General features: G+C 38.6%; 1 protein-coding gene across 1 annotated transcript in view; it reads left to right on the top strand.

Annotated features, from left to right (window-relative positions):
* LTBP1 (latent transforming growth factor beta binding protein 1) overlaps positions 1-16,389 on the top strand; it is a gene marked incomplete at both ends in the record, with an annotated part of 180,805 nt that overhangs the window by 130,224 nt on the left and 34,192 nt on the right. The window contains 5 exons of the mRNA XM_079550558.1: positions 1,544-1,663; positions 5,774-5,896; positions 8,004-8,126; positions 12,176-12,298; positions 14,799-14,924. Of these exons, the coding sequence (XP_079406684.1) occupies positions 1,544-1,663; positions 5,774-5,896; positions 8,004-8,126; positions 12,176-12,298; positions 14,799-14,924 (615 nt within the window). The remainder of the gene's footprint in view (positions 1-1,543; positions 1,664-5,773; positions 5,897-8,003; positions 8,127-12,175; positions 12,299-14,798; positions 14,925-16,389) is intronic.

Here is a 16,389-nt window from a genome sequence, read left to right as displayed (position 1 = left end):
TGTTCAGCCTGGAGAAGAGGAGGCTCAGGGGAGACCTCATTGCTCTCTATAACTTCCTGAAGGGAGGTTGTAGTGAGCTGGGGGTCGGCCTCTTCTCTCGTGTCATTAGTGATAGGACCAGAGGGAATGGCTTCAAGCTACGGCAGGGGAGATTCAGGCTGGACATGAGGAAGTATTACTTTTCAGAAAGGGTGGTCAGGCACTGGAATGGACTGCCCAGGGAGGTGGTGGAGTCACCGAGCCTGGGGGTGTTCAAGGAAAGGCTGGATGTTGTGTTGAGGGACATGGTTTAGTGGGAGCTATTGGGAATAGGTGAACGGTTGGACTGGATGATCTTTTAGGTCTTTTCCAACCTTGGTGATTCTATGATTCTATGAAAATCTCACAGGTGTTAGACCGAGAAGCATTTGCAGGTCTGAAACTTAGAGGTTTAAGAGGCCCGTTGCTGTTTTTATGAGAAAGTACTCTGTTGGACAGTTGTGATTCTATGAAAAAATGTGATTTGTACACAATCAGTGACTACTTTGGAGGCAGAATGTCAAATTCTCTAGAGGTTGGAGCATTGTCCAATTAAGGTACAGGTGTTGGAGGCAATTTTTCCTCTGTGAGCTTCTTCCAAGAACTTGGCATAAATTGCCACCCTTGGACTATCTGTGGTGGGAGCAGCGGTCCTTAATTGCAGGAGGTGCAACAGGTAGAAAGCTTGGAGCAGGGAAGGGGCAGGTGCTTAGGGAGCTTGAGTTAGAGATAACTTATACTGTGTGAATTTCATTAGTTCTTTGCAACGAGCAAAGCAAGTATTCTGTAGGAAAGATTACTGCTGTATAATTAAACCATGTCATAAAGTAATACTCAGGTATGGAGCAGGCTGGATTGAGGCTGCGCACGTAATTTAAATTGGAGGATCTAGCCATTGGTCTCTGGACAGCAACATGTCTTTGAATGTCAATTTTTGCATGCAGTCTCTATTAGATTGCATACGCTTCGTGTACTGTGGGTTTCTGTGGTGCAGGATAAGAAGTTATTAGTAGCTGCTTAGAGCTTAGCCATAAATACTTGAGTTTTTCAGAACCTATCTCTTGCTTTGTCATGAGTAAACTAGGAGTACCAGATTACTTTTTTTGCTTTGCAAAGCCAGTTACAGTTTGTCATTCCAGTGCACTTTCGGAATTTCCTGAGACTGATGATAGGAGGTACCTCAAGACAGTTCAGTGATTAGATGATTGATGTAAACAAAGGAATTAATTCCCATCTAAGCCGGTAATCTGATCTGCGTGTTGTGCAGGGCCTAACAAAGGAATTGCAGTATAATAGAGAATTCAGATTGTTGCATGCACTGTGATCCAGTTTCTGCCTTAGCGATGCCTCTTCACTGGTCTAAGTCTGTTCCAACTTGTACCTTCCTGGGTATCTTATAGAAAGTACATGACTCCTTAAATCTGTGAGTATAAAATTAATGCGGCCAGGATAACCACATTACCTTCATTATTCACTGTTCTGTTATGGTTTTGACCGGTATTTCCTTCTGTATTCTCTTTTGAAGACATTGATGAATGCATGACCCCAACTACTTGTCCGGATGCACAGTGTATTAATGCTCCTGGCTCTTACCAGTGCATACCCTGTAGAGTGGGATTCAGAGGCTGGAATGGACAGTGCCATGGTATGTTGAGTACTAATACTGTTTCTGTCTCTGGTTATGGTTCTTGTTCGGTGATGCTGTATTTTCTATTTCATAAATGTTAAAACCTGATGACAGCATTGCCTGTACCCATTTCATTAGATAATAAATGAGAATACAATTTTTTGAAATGACTGATTTCTCAGACACAGAAGACATAAGGAAATCTTGTTTTAATGCAGATAAGTTGAAAGACTAGACTACAAACCATACAATTGTCATTACAAAATAAAATTACTGAAACAAAAATACGTAACTGTAAAGGATTTATTATTGGTGAAATGCTAGTAAGTCATTGCTTGGAGGTATTTAACAAACTGAAAAATCAAGAGAGTTCTGACACATCACTGTGCCTGGCAGATTTTTCTATAAAGCATGAGAGTTTGCTTGTGAATCATGTTACTATTATCTTAATCATCCGTACTTCCAGCATATCTTGTATGATTCAGCACATCTTTTCACAGCTTGTCTCACTCTAAGTTAGATTTTTAGGAGGATTTCTCACATATTTTTGTCTATTTGTTCTAATTATTAGATTTTTTTTTTTCAAACGAATTTTAACTATTTGAGGTAGAGGTAAGAGAATAAATGTATGCACTCTGCAAAAAGAAATAAAATCTTTCTGTTTTAAGTGCCATTTCCTGTGCTGCTGCTGGAAACTTGGAGTTGAACTCAGTTGTGAAAGATGTCCAATCTGCCCTGGGCACTATATATGCATGGTATCTATACCTACATGAAAACAGCCTAGTTGAAAATATGATGGCATACCTTTCACTTATTTCATTCTTACTAACCAGGTTAGTAGGAGTAGAATGAGTGATGTGAATTCTTGATTTACAAACAAACTTACTCATTTAGGGAATAAGTATTTGTTCTCAGATGCAGATGCTTCTTTTCCTTTTATTACTGTGTTATAACTCCCTTTTTTCCTTTGTTTTGTGGTATGTTCTAAGCCTAGACATCTCACATCATTAGTGATGTGATCAGTTTTCTAATTATCCTAGACTTACATCATGTTGGAGATGAGCTATATATATACATTTTAGGAAATGTAACATGGATAGTTTGTCTTACAGCTTTGCAATATGGTACCATTTAAATACACTGTGAAGGAAAATATTTGCCGAGATATCTGTGATGGGTATTTGAGCCCATTGTTCCATAAATGTAGCTGTTTCTAGTGTTAGTTTAGATCAGTTGAAGCTCTGCTGATTTTTCTCAGAGCTGGTTTCACTAATATTGATTTATTTGCCTCAGCTCATTCCTCTGCCAGCACTTGGTGTCCTAGAAAGCACAGCATAACAATTCCAGAGTTCTTTAATGCTATTTATAATTTAACCTTCCAAGATTTAAAACCAGGAACATATCTGTTGTTTAACAAAGGCAAGCCTATCAATTCACTTCAGACTTGAGTAGAATATATTAACAGCAGTTCAGCTGGGACCATGCAATGTGAGATTCATATATTGGGTGAGATTAAAAAATAAGCACACCCTGCCTCCCTAGGCTGCATCATGCATTTCTGTTGTACAAGGACTATTTGAATTATTTATTTTTTTAAAGTTCACTTGCATTTACTATTGTGGGTTTTTTTTAAATCATTTTCTCTCCAGATTTGTACTTCAAAATAAAGTGATGTATCATGATATATAATGAAAATGAATGTTAGCAGAGTCTAGAGTACTGTATGGTGTGTTTATGAATAAATGGGGGAGAAGAAAAATGACAATTTTTAGACCATTTCGTCCTCATAGTTAATACTGTGATGAATTTTGCAGCTACATAGTTAAATAAGATGTTCTGCTCATATGGCATGAGAGACCCGGCCAAAAACTTTCAAAACTAATACAGAGATCAGCGAAGCCAATCTTCTGGCCCAGCTGTAAGGGACTTCGGTAGAATCACCTACAGCTCTGGACTTCTTCTCAGATTTAGGTTCTGTTTCTGGCTTTTCTGTTTCAGGCTTTGTGGGGAAGTCTCTTGATCTTTTAGTCAAGAAACCCCAGAATGTGGTTGGCCCTTTGGGCTGACAGGGCACACTGCTGACTCATGTTCAACTTGCCACAGCTAGAATCCTCAGATCCCTTTCCGCAGGGCTGCTCTTCAGCTTATTATATCAATGGTTGTCTGGTCCCAGGGGCAGGATCTGGCACTTGCTCTTGTTCAACTCCATTCAGGTCGTAGTTGCTCAGTTCTCCAAGGCGTAAATAGCTCTCTGCAGGGCTTCTCTGCTCTTGAGGGGGTCAACAGCTCTTACTAATGTACTGTCATCAACAAAATTCCTTAGTATAACTTCAAGTCCTGCGATCAAGTCATTACAAAGTTTGAATTTTGTTCAGTGAGATCATTTTGAAACAGTTAGGAATTTCAAAAATTCATCTTGCAGAACTAAGACTGCCTACTAGATCTGTCATAGCAGAAGACCTGTGAACCTATGCTGTTGTTGCCGTCTGGCTAAGTAGACTAGACAAGGTATTACAAAGGCTCAAGTGAGTGGGGAAAAAAGAAATACAGATGATTTGAAATACAGGTAGCAATAGTGATTTCCTTTGTCTCTGAGGACAGGTGGGCATTGTCAGAGTTCCAAATGTGCAGTACCATGTGAAGAGCCACGAATAACAAATAAATCTGAGGAAAGTAGTTTCTGCAGAAATTCACGGTAACTAATAAAAGCTATGATGATGAATTCAAACTTTTTATCTTTTATTCTGCTCTCCCTCGGCTTCAGCTGCCTAAATAGCTCAAGTCTCTCAAATAATCAGTGATTTTACTACATTTTAGCAGATTTTCTATGCTTTGTGTTGACAAAAGATATGTTTGAGGGTAATATGATTTCTGACATATAAAAGCAAATGAGATTTAATTTTTTTCTGCATCCGTAAAGCTGTAAAAGACAGCTTTTTCCATAGAAACAGAGACACCTGCTTGCTGTTAAGTAAACCCTCAAAATAAATAAGCATTGAAGTGAAAGCTATCCCTAGGAAAAAAAGGACTGATCAGTTTAGAATACTGAATGAATTCTGGCTGGGTTTGTTTATCTCTGTGCTTTATTGTTTGTTCTTTATACAAATTGCATTCAGAAAGAATTTCTGAAAATGTTTAAGTGATGTAGCAATTTTCATGTTGACTGCAGAGAGTGGTCTACTGAGTTAACGTTGAGGGGGAAAAAGTCCCCCTGTAAAGAAAGGAGTTTAAAATTTTTGTTACAAAGGCCTAGCTCATTAGGATTGCTATATAGAGCCTGTTTAGACAGACTACCCTTACAGAGGGGTCTGCTTGAAGATGCAGAAATTCCCTTGAAATTCCTCAGTGTTAGTTACATCCTTTAGAACCGAGCTCCCTTAAATGCTTTTGAAAAACATTGTCTGGTACTGTCTCACATGCACGGGCTTTGTGTACAGTTGTGAGTTACACACTAGAGAACTCCTGCACATTAATTGCCCTAGCTTTAAAAGACAGCAAAAAACTCAACAGCAGGAAACGTGGTTGAGTTCTGTACTTTCCTCAGTATATTAACACCAGGTGAACAAGCAGAGAGGCAGCAGCAGGTAGGGGGGCTCTGAGCACATTTTAAAAATAGCTTAAGAGAGAACGGCTTCAAACACAGACCTGTCAGCTTGACCTACATCTGCAAGGGATTTTGCTGGACTGTTCCTTGCAATAGCAAAAGGATTAGCAATAACCGTTACAAGCTATTGGCAGCTGCCAGTGCTTTTATCATAGCCATGTATGCTTCCTAAGAGTGCATCTATGGAATGCAAGAAAGTACCAGCACTTGTTGACCTCTTCTCTGCACTACTGTCACTGTAGTTTAAGACACTGTGAGGAAAATTATGGGTAAAAGTAACTTCAGTTAGGTAAGAATGATATTAGTACATCATTCATAGTACAAAACACATTGGGGGGAAAAAAATTTCTCAACTGCAGTACTAGGATGAAAGTGGTGTTTTGATCATGTGGCCTGTGAACATACTTGTGTTTGAGCACTGGCCAACTCAAGTCTGACAGAAGTTGAGTAAGTTCCCAAGCCTATCTGAGAGATGGTTGTATTTTCAAGTTAACAATATATTTTTGCTTTCTTTATATTCACAGATATAAACGAATGTCAGTATGGCAATCTCTGTGCAAATGGACATTGTGAAAATATTGAGGGGTCTTTCAGATGTATTTGTGGCCAAGGTTTCAAACTCTCTGCATCAGAGGATCAGTGTGAAGGTAGGAAGGAATATGATCAAAATTCATAAAGTGGCACTTTTTCAATAATGTTTCATCTAATGGCATTCCTCTTAATGGAGACACAACAAATGTATCACACAGAGACTGCATAACCAAGCATGTAAGAAGAATGTGGATTTCCATTTTATGACTTCTGTGGTCACACTGTGTTTTTTGTGATTTCTTATAAAACATCTGGGGTTATAAAGCAGATCAGCAATGTTTAGTAATATTTATATTGCTTGTTTGGAGTTCCTGCAAAATGCTTGACATTTCTGTCATTTTGGAGATTTGGGGACTGTTGCTTTTGCTGCCTTAAACTTTTAGTGTGGGATTTGCTTATTTGCTTTTCTTTACTTTTTTTTTTTTTTTTTTTTAAATATCAGGAAGTGAAATCAAAAACCCAGGCTTAGAACCCCAAAGTGTGTCAATTAAATGCTGAGCTGACGCCTGCTTTGCTATCACTGCTTTTTGAGCAGCATGCTTAGAGGGACTGTGGTGTAATATTTCCAAGAGCTGTACCTGCACCTCAGAGTGTTAGGTCCTGCATTTCTTCCACATATGACATTCCTGCCACGGCTGCTCTGGTGGATCAAAATTAGGTCTGATGTCAGAGCTGAGCAGTCTGAGAGCGAATATCGACTACATATATTAACCATGAATATCCCTTTCCTCCTTGAGCAGGCATTAGGACTCTAGCAACCTCTCTACCAAAAGTGAAAATCTGAGAGAATGTCTCAGAGAAGCTGTGGAAGCACACAGAAATCCAAGTTTCTTGTTGATTGTTTTTTCTTTTCCTTTTTTTTCTTTTTCCCTTTACGCAAGCGTCTGTGTATAGCACCAAACACATTTGGACTTCTGGGTGCTACAATAATACAATAGAACTGAATAATCACTCATTTGACTTTGTCAGGAAATTTGAAACAAAACACACTGAATGTTAAATGGCGTGAGTGAGTTAAATGTGCTGTCCAGGACACAGAGCAGACCGGTCTTGGGGAAAGTATGTAGACAAAGTTTGACTGCTTCCTCTGAGCCTTTCATGGAAAAGAGCCCTTGCCAAGCTACACTGGCATGTGCAGACAGCTCTTCTTAAAGTGCACCCTTCTCAAGTCAGGGCCTGTACATGCACCCAGATGCTTCATGCAGCCCCACAGAATTCAGTGATCCTTAAATTCAAAACTTCTCTGATTGCAGGGGACCACAACTCAAGAAAGCGATCAGGCTGTGTAGCCGTAACAGAGACCAGAAAAACTTCTGAGTAACTTTCTCCTGTTTGCATTATAGAATATTCTCAGAACAATAGGCACCCGTGCCTAAATCCTAGAAGTGACTAACAACCTGTAATATAAATTAAAAACATTTGTTAAGAAATTGTAATTATAAATGAGAGAGGGAAAAGCAGTTCCTAGCTTATGCAGAACACGTGGTAAGTTCTAAATTCAGAGTGCTGCTCTCCTCCACTATTTTGACTTTTCCATAGGAAAATTTAAACTTAGTGTTCAAGTCCATTTGGTAACCCAGGCTGACCCCACATTATGAGAACTTGAAGCACTGAGGGATTAGCAGTGGTTGTGGAAGCAAAGAGACATTTCCCCATACTTGGAGGATTAATACTGTTACAAGGCAAGTATTTAAAGGAGCCTCAACGTACAAGTTAACAGGGGAATGGCCTGTCAGTGTGCATCTTAAAACCACACCCTGTTAAAAGGTGGTGAGCTGGCTGGAAAGTATTTTGTGGGTTTTGCTGACTCATTGGAGCAGTTGGCTTGTTACCTTTGCCAGAGAGGAGAGAAACAAAAGTGGCTCTCAAGCAGTATGTCTGTGTGTGCTTGTGAGTCTGTGTGTATTTGCATGTCCACTGTGGGATATAATGACACTACGGGAGAGAATACCGAATGCAGTCACCTCGAGGGAAACGTTCCATCTGCAGTTTTGTATATTTTTATGCAACGTATTGTCTGCTGCATTTGTAAATAAAATCAAGAGAAGCAATACTTGCTAATAACACCGTGCTTTGCTATTTTGTTCAGATATGTTTTTTCACTATTTGCTCAGTAATCTGTATTTTTGATGTGTCATGTCATCCCTGTCTCTTCTGCTACAGATATAGATGAATGCCAGCACAGATCACTATGTGTCAATGGACGCTGCAGGAACACAGAAGGGTCTTTCAGATGTGTTTGTAGCCAAGGTTACGTGCTGTCTGCTACTGGAGATCAGTGTGAAGGTAAGCTTGTGGACATAAGCTATTGATTCATTTTTTCAAAAAGATCCTGAGTATTTCAGCCATAGGCATGAACTCTTCTGTGAATGGAACAGAAAAATACATCGCTTCCTTTCTTCTTGATACTTCACTGTCAACTATTTAACAGTTCACATCTGCACAGGTACCTATTTATGGTTTCTTAGAAACAGTTTCTGTAATCTTTCTGCATACAAGAAATCAGTATGTGTGTTGCCAACACTAAGGCTAGAAGAGCAATTGGCACTGATACCAAAAACAATTCACCTTTTTCATATCTTGTTGCTTATGCAGAGGTCTGTGTTAGATTCTCTGTTACAAAAGCTTCTGCCAGCAGACACTGTTCACGTGGGGGCCTGCTAAGTGAAAAATTCTTCAGTTGGTTTTGGGAACCTGTAGCCAGTCACTGCAATCCCACATGTGCAATTGCAAGAGAAATGCACAGTTTCAGATGTGCTCCAGAGGGATCTGCTGGTGCTCACAACTTTCACTGTCTCAGAAGGGAATCTGTGTGCTATGCTTTTAAAAACAAGAAGTGAAAGATGTTAGGCAAATCGGGAGAAAGGAAATGCTAGGTTATAGAAAACAGCCACATTCTATTTTCTCTCAAGTCAGGCAGCTTAATGTCCAGTATTCAGCAAACAGGTTTGTTATTTTATTAATATCATTAATAGGTATAGCCTTTTGCTGCAGTGCTCGTGGTGACCCAGAGCACGTGAAATTTCTTGCTGAAGAGCTCCATAAACAGTTCTACCTCCATTGCTTCCTTATCTCCCTCCTTAGGAGGAAGAACTCTGTTAAGCTCTTGCTACAGTTGTAGTATTAGCATATATAATCTTTCAATCCCTGGTGTGCTTTTTGTAGCTGCTAATAGCAAGGAAATGAGACAGCTCCTTACTGCTGCTTTACCTACTGTGTGTTCTGCTGTTAGGTTATTGTTCGCACAGAATCTAGGAGGCAGTTACCACTTTCCCATACAGAGCAGTACATTAGGAACACTCTTCTTCCATTGATTAGGATAGAAGAGCATTTCGCCCAGAGCTGACTCAGGCCTGTTTCTCAAGGCAAGCTTCTGTAAGACTAGACTTATAAGTGCTGATGTTGAGGGATTGTCCATGTTTAATGAGTGGCAGCAGCTCTTGAAGCTCTCACCAACAAGAAATGAGGATATCTTTTAATCTCTTCAGTATATTGATACCCTTAGTACTGACCTGTTTGGAGGGTCTGGTCATAGAAGAACATAAGATCTCAGAGGTCCTGATGAATTACCAGTATCGCTTGCATCAGCTTCAAGAAATGTGACCTGATGATGCATGGCAGTGGAAAATTGTGTCAAAAAATGTTGCTCCCTGTTGGCTTCAACACATTCGAGAGTTGTGACAGATGTAGAAGTGCTGTATCAAGAGCCAAAAAAGAGTGTGGTTAAACGAATCGCTGGTCCAGCCTGCCTCCCAATGATAAAACAGGCTCTCTTATTCCTGGCAGATACTCATCTAAGCTGCCCTCAACAGGCTTCAGCAGATGAGATTCCAGAGATCTCTTTATCCTGTCTATCCCAAAAAAGAAACAATTCTCTTTCTTTTGTCTCAGCATATTGGGAGAAGAGGGTGGAAGGGAGGGATGCAGAACTGTTTCAAGCATTTTGATTGCTTCAGCAAGAGGCCTTACAAACCATTAAGTCTGCAGGGAAAAATGATGTATTAGTAAATGCTGTTAACAGAGTGTGAACTTAAAAATCGTTTGTTAAAGAATCTTGTAGTGAGAAAGAGCAAATGAAATAAAGAAGTTAATTTAAATCCATTGTAGTTTCTATCACATTTCCTCTGACTGTTTTGATGCATTTCATACCAGACCTGGTAACTTCTGCTGCTTTCCATCACTGTGCCATGGGCTGTCAGGAGAGATCCATACTTTATTTCTTTGTTGTTCCCATTCAAGGGCAATTTTCAGGAAAAAAATAATTATATTAGCTCTTAAGGCAAAAGAGGAGGAATTGGATCACATAGGAAAAATGAGTAAAGCTGTTCTGTTAGTCTGGAGACTTTGTCTCATTCACAAGACTGTGTAACCAAGTCTATCTGTTAATATCTGCGGAGGCTATTTGTTCACTGAAGATTTTCATATTAAAAGTTGTGCTCAAAATCTGTTAACTTCTTGAAGAAATTCTATGCTTGCATTATATCCCTTCGCTACTTTTGGAAGCATGTGATACTGCTGACTCTTTTTGCAACTTGGAAACTGTGTTTGAAAAGACAGTGCTAGTTCTACTCTCTATAACAATGCTTTGTGTAACCGTTTTATATGCTGTAAGAACACTTTTCTTGTTCTTCCTCAGCTTAAGAAATACTTACATGCATCAGCTGAAGTTACATACAAGAGCTTGTCTAAAGCAGCTGAGGCTCAAGTTTTCCCAGCAGCTTTCAAAGATTTTGCTAGCCAAAATGCTCTAGACATGCACCTGTGAAAGATGGTAAAAAGCACTGAGCATTTCAAGCGTTAGTTACTGTCTCTGCTTTTCCTTGAGATCCTTGGGCAGTAATCACAAGAGTACCCACTCCTGTGTTTGCTGCCCATTCTGTTCCATCAGAGAACAAGAGGTTTGCATCCTATACAGAAAATAATGAGTTTTGACTGAATTTGGCAGAAAATGCTTTCTTGTTGAGAGACTTGGCATTAACTCGGCGCAGGGGAGTCGTTAGTTTTTTTTCAGGCTCCCAGTCAAAATTAATTGCTGTTTTTTTAAATAAACCACAATTTATTTCTTAGTTGAAAATGATTACAAAACATGTGGTTATCAAAAGGTTGTTTGTCAGCATTAAGTGCAATTTTATCTGCCATAACAATCTTTAATGCAAGAAAGCTACTACTTTTCCTTATTTTAATCAAATAGATTAAATCCCAAGTATGTAAATGAGTAACTAGTAATTACTCAGTAATTAACAATTAGTAATTGTACATATTCTGCACATTCTAATGTGCAGAAATGAGGTTAAGTCTATCCCTCCCCCCCCTTTTTTTTTTTTAATTAGAATTATTATTCCTGCAATGCATAAAAAAGTTACAAATCTATTCAGATCAAATTTGTGGTTAAAAACTTAAGAATATTCCAAGGCAATGGACAAACTTTGTGGAGTTTTTCAATGGAAATTATCTGTCCTGCCATAGCAATAGGCTCAATGAATTACAAGGTAAAGAACTGTGGAGGCAGAAGGAAGTTACTTACATTTCTTTTGTTCTCTTATTTTCTGTTTGCTTTTAAAAACCAGAAGTAGAATATCACTGGAATGTAAGTGCTTTCTGAGTTAATGCTGTACCTGCACTCCATTTCCTGAATGAAAAGAAAAGACTTTTGGTGGAGACAATGCCTAGTATCTTGTTCTTTAAATATTTGGTTGCTTTGTATCTAATTTCTAGCCTGGAACTTGCCCTGCTGTGTGTCGAGCAACATGTTTAACACACAGATGTTGACTGCATATAGTGTAGCCTGTGTCCTACAAACCTGTCCACGTGGTTGTTGCTTGAATAGTCCCCACAAGTACATCTTGTCTGGTGTGGCACACCAGCTATGTCTGGGCTTGCACGTGCTGTGGACAAGATCCAAGTCAGATCACTTCAGGCTCAGCAATCTTTGGTCTAAACATGTCTGAAGATACATATTTCAAAATACGGGTTTGCGTCACTAGCCATGTTTTGTATCTATCTTCTAAACGTACAGCTGGTTGGATTTTTGTAGTACTCTAACATCACAGTCACTATTAAAGTAATGGAGAGATTGATATAAAGGTCACTGATGATAGTTTTTATTAGTGATGCAGATGGCACATACTAGACGTGCTTGGTAAGAAGAAATGTCAGAAACTCAGATTTTAAGGCTTTCTAGAAATAAAGCAGTTTGACAGTATGATGAAAGAAATTGAAAGGGCATTCTGTCACACACTTATGAAAGGACACTGTAGCTTCAAGTTGATAAGTATCACTTAAGAGCTTCATCAGCTTTTGTGTCATCTAATCACTCAGTTACATTTTTATTTCAGATATTGATGAATGCCTTCAAGACAGCGATATTTGCCTTGGAGGAAACTGCATGAATACTGATGGATCTTACAAATGCTCTTGTCTAGATGGCTTCCAGGAGGTAGCCAATAGGGGATGTCAAGGTAGGAAATAGCTGTTAAAAATATTTGGATCATTTTTATAAATGTGCAAGTCTAAAATTGTAATTTGTGATGGTCATCAATCATGATAATGAGGATAAATTATTTTTATTTATGATTGGTAATATTTCCATATTTTTTCACTTAATACCATTGTCTCTAAATACAAACTGAAGAATTATTTCAAGAAGCTTAAATTTCAGCCTTCCTAACTTGAAAGAAAACCTCTGCTAGAATTAACAGCGATTCAGTGCTGCAATATCCCAAATATATCTAGGATAGGAGCATTTATTTTGACAGTATCTTCTGCATTTGTGAACTGATGTTGTAACAGAGCAGTACAGGTCATATCAAATCACATTAGGTAAACATGGCTCATCCCTAACACATTTGGCAGCACTTGGTGGAGGATGAGAAGGAAGAGAATGTTTTACTTGAGGCTAAATCAACATTGCCAAGCCCAGAAGAAGTACTTCTCAGCTTTTGAGTCTGAAGAATCCTAACTGTGTTGACACAACACCTAGGCATGCCTCAGCATTCCCTTTTACAAAAAACTTCCATTTTTATGAGATAGGAAGCGTGATACTAGAGTTGGAAATTGGTAGCACGTTCTTGCTGTAGTTGAGCTGTTACAGGATCTAACAGACTCTTAGAAGTCAAAAATGGAAATCTTGAATGTATTTTCTTGTCCTGTATTGTGGACTGGGTAGAACTAGCCATACTAATATAATAACTGATTTTTTTTTTATTTTTTTTTTCCCAGTACCTTCAGAATGTTTTAACAGCAGTAAAATGGAAAAAAACTTAAGTGGCTGAAATCAGTTCTTATCAGAATTCTGTAATAACAAAAAATACATTAAAAAAATTAACAGAATTTGAGTGGAGTGATTAGGGGTATGGCAGAAGACCAAGATATTAGGCCACTAGGGTAGAGTGATCACATAATAAACTTGATATGAGCATCCAACCTGTATTTTAATATAGTGAGGTGCATACTGAAGAAGGAATCTTAGTCGTATGGGTAGTTTAGTGGATTTCCTTCTGAAGCACACTGACTGAAAAGGATGTAGGGGTCAGAGATAGGTAGCTAAATATGAGCTTTCACTGCAACCCTGTGGCCAGTAGGACTAATGCACTGCTTGAAAGATTGAAAAAGCAGAATATCTAGCAGGAGCATGCACAAATTATATACCTCTATTTTGCAATTGATGCAACTGCTCTTGGCAACGTGCTCTTGGGAACTCGCGTTTCAAAATGAATGCTGATGAGCTGAACAGAGTTTGGAGATGAACCCGAAATAGATAATGGCTGGAGGTAAAAGGACTGAGTGATTTTAAAACATTTATTTTGTTGAAGAAAAAAATGGCAGGTGATTTGATCACAGACTGATTCCCTTCAAAGGAAGTCAAAATTCAAAGTAGAGAGCTGTTGAATTAAACTGGCGAATGTATCAAGAATGCAGTGTCTGCAAAGCTGCATCTGGACTAATTCAGACTAGAAATTAGGAATGTGTATTTTGGTAAGGAGCAAAGTTAGAGTCCAAATCAGAAAGTATGTCGAGTTCTCTTAAGACAAATTCAAACTCTTATTTCTCTCACATTATTAATTTTGTTTTCCTGTTTTTTAATACATTATTATACTCTTGTGTAACAAACTGTTCTGGCAGTTAAAAAAAAAAAACAAACACCACACAGCTCAGTCCTGAGAGCAGCATGTGTGCTAAGAAGGCAATGTGCTGCCCTTGTCAATGCTGACCTTATGGGACTTAGACAAATTCAGAGAGCTTCACAGAGTATCTCATTGCATTGACCTTGAATTCAGAGAAAACTTTTCCCTCTGCACCTCATACAGATGCTGCCCTTCCTCAAGCTTTGTTCTTTCCACTTGTGCCATGCCTTCAGGACACCAGCCTGAAAGGATTTATACACACAGGATATAATCAGTCTGTATCTAAAAAAAATTTATAATGTAGTCATGGGACTTTAATGCTGAAATCATAACTTACCCATTCTATCAAAGTTATTGTCTGCTTCAATGCATTTTGTGTGGCTGTAACAATAGCTGGAATCTAAACAACAAAGACACAGTGAAGAGGAAGAAATTCTGCTATCCTGTTAAAAGATTCAACTCCAAACCCGCTGATAACACATGGGGTCAGATGAACAAGCTGACCAACACAGAGCAATCAAGAAACAGTAAGATGGAGCCAGCTGAGAATTCTCCTGATAGAGAATAAATGTTGGCTTGTATAGAGCTCAAAGTGACGTTTCAGGAATCATTCTCATCTGCTTGTCCTCACTGCAGACAGCAACACTTGGAAAGTATGATACATCTGAACATACAGTATTTAAAAATGATCCCACAGGACTTGCTTGCTCCTGAAAATGAACACGATTTGCATAGCTGGTAGAAATGAAAGCTGCTTTTTAAGAATAATCAAACTTAGGATTGGTGTTATGGGAATGATTGCTGCTTGCAAAGCTGTTAATCTCTCTGCTTTCAGATATCAATGAATGTGAGAGATCTGACCTCTGTTCACCTCATGGAGAGTGTCTAAACACAGATGGTTCCTACCAGTGCATATGTGAGCAGGGCTTTTCTGTGTCTGCGGACGGCCGAACCTGTGAAGGTGAGACAAATCACAGTAACTCATGAGCTTCCCCCTGCATTCCCCTGCATTCTCACTGATTTGCTGACTGGCTGGAGGAGGTGGGGGGGAAGCAGTCCATTTTTATGTAATGTTCCAGAACCATTATTAACTCAGCAATCTGACATCTAAAGGTCTTTTCTGGCTTTTTTCTCTTAAATGCATGATGTGATAAATTGCTGTTTGTATCATAATAAGTATAACATGAAATATACAAAATGGAAGACACAATGGAGCTCACATTTGTTAGAAGCTGTTAGAAGCTTTACTTCTGTTATAAAAATTTTATCATCTTAATTATATATTTTTTTTTTTTGAGCAAAAGAAGTCAGTGAAAAAGAAATACAGATCTAAATATGGCCAATGATAGCAAAGATGAGAATAATATTCATATGTTAAGATATGTGAAAGCAGACATCTGCAATAATATGAAAATCTTTTCAGAGTGAGAAATCATTTCTATCATCCAGCAACAGAGGGAGAAGTAAAACATATAAAACACAAGTAAAAAGACGTTAGAATTCAGCCTACTGAGGGGTTTCAGATGGGTAACCCTTACTGCCATAAATATTTAGTGTCATTTAGTTTAAAGAGTCTTAGGTGCATTAGCAACAAGCCTGAGCTGCCTAAACGTTCTTATAGTTGGATGTGAGACAACAGAACCTTCCTTATCAACACCTTGGCAACCAGCTGAGGCATCCATGCAACAGAGCTCCAGTAAGAAACTGTAGTAAAATGCTACCTATGATAGAACTTCATACACTTAGAAATGGCAAAAGTTTAAGTAAATCTTAGTGATTAGATCTTTACAGTGATACAGCTTACACTTCATATGCAGGTGTGCTCATACGAGTATTTTTCAAATAAGGTTGTAAAAGCAATAACACCACTGAGAAACATCAGCCAGAAGTCTAGAATTTACTACAATTTACTAGGGTTGTTATTTGGTTATTGTATGAGAAAATACCTTGTTCCTAATAGAAAGCAAACTCTTTCTAATGATTGCTACTCTACGGCACTTAATTTGAGCCAGGAGACTTGAGTTCAGTGATACCAAGGAGATACGTGGTTTTGTGATGGTGATACTGCAGAAAATGTAAATTCCCCTAACTGGATGAAGAATGGCTTTGCTTATGGATGAAAGGATTTTTCAAGGCAGGAAACCTTGTGTGGAAAGTAATAATTCTGAAGAGGAGAAAGTCTGTATATGCTGTAGTAGATCAGCAGGATGCACACAGAGAAGATGATCTGGGCAGGGATAGCTCAGTGTTAAAACCTTGCAGTAGTGGATCCCCAACATCCAAAACATAAGCAAGCTGTTCCCTATCCTAGATTATAAGCCAATAAATTCTCATGTGATTGATTTTCCATGGGCCAGCTCTTCTCATCAGTTTGCTTAGGTCTAACGAAAAGACTCTTCCTTCTATGGAGAAGATGCTTGGAAACT

Source organism: Tetrao urogallus (assembly GCF_951394365.1).
Source record: "Tetrao urogallus genome assembly, chromosome: 2".
NCBI lineage: Eukaryota > Metazoa > Chordata > Aves > Galliformes > Phasianidae > Tetrao > Tetrao urogallus.
Note: the sequence above shows the minus strand (reverse complement) of the source record. Positions and strands in the feature narration are given on the sequence as shown.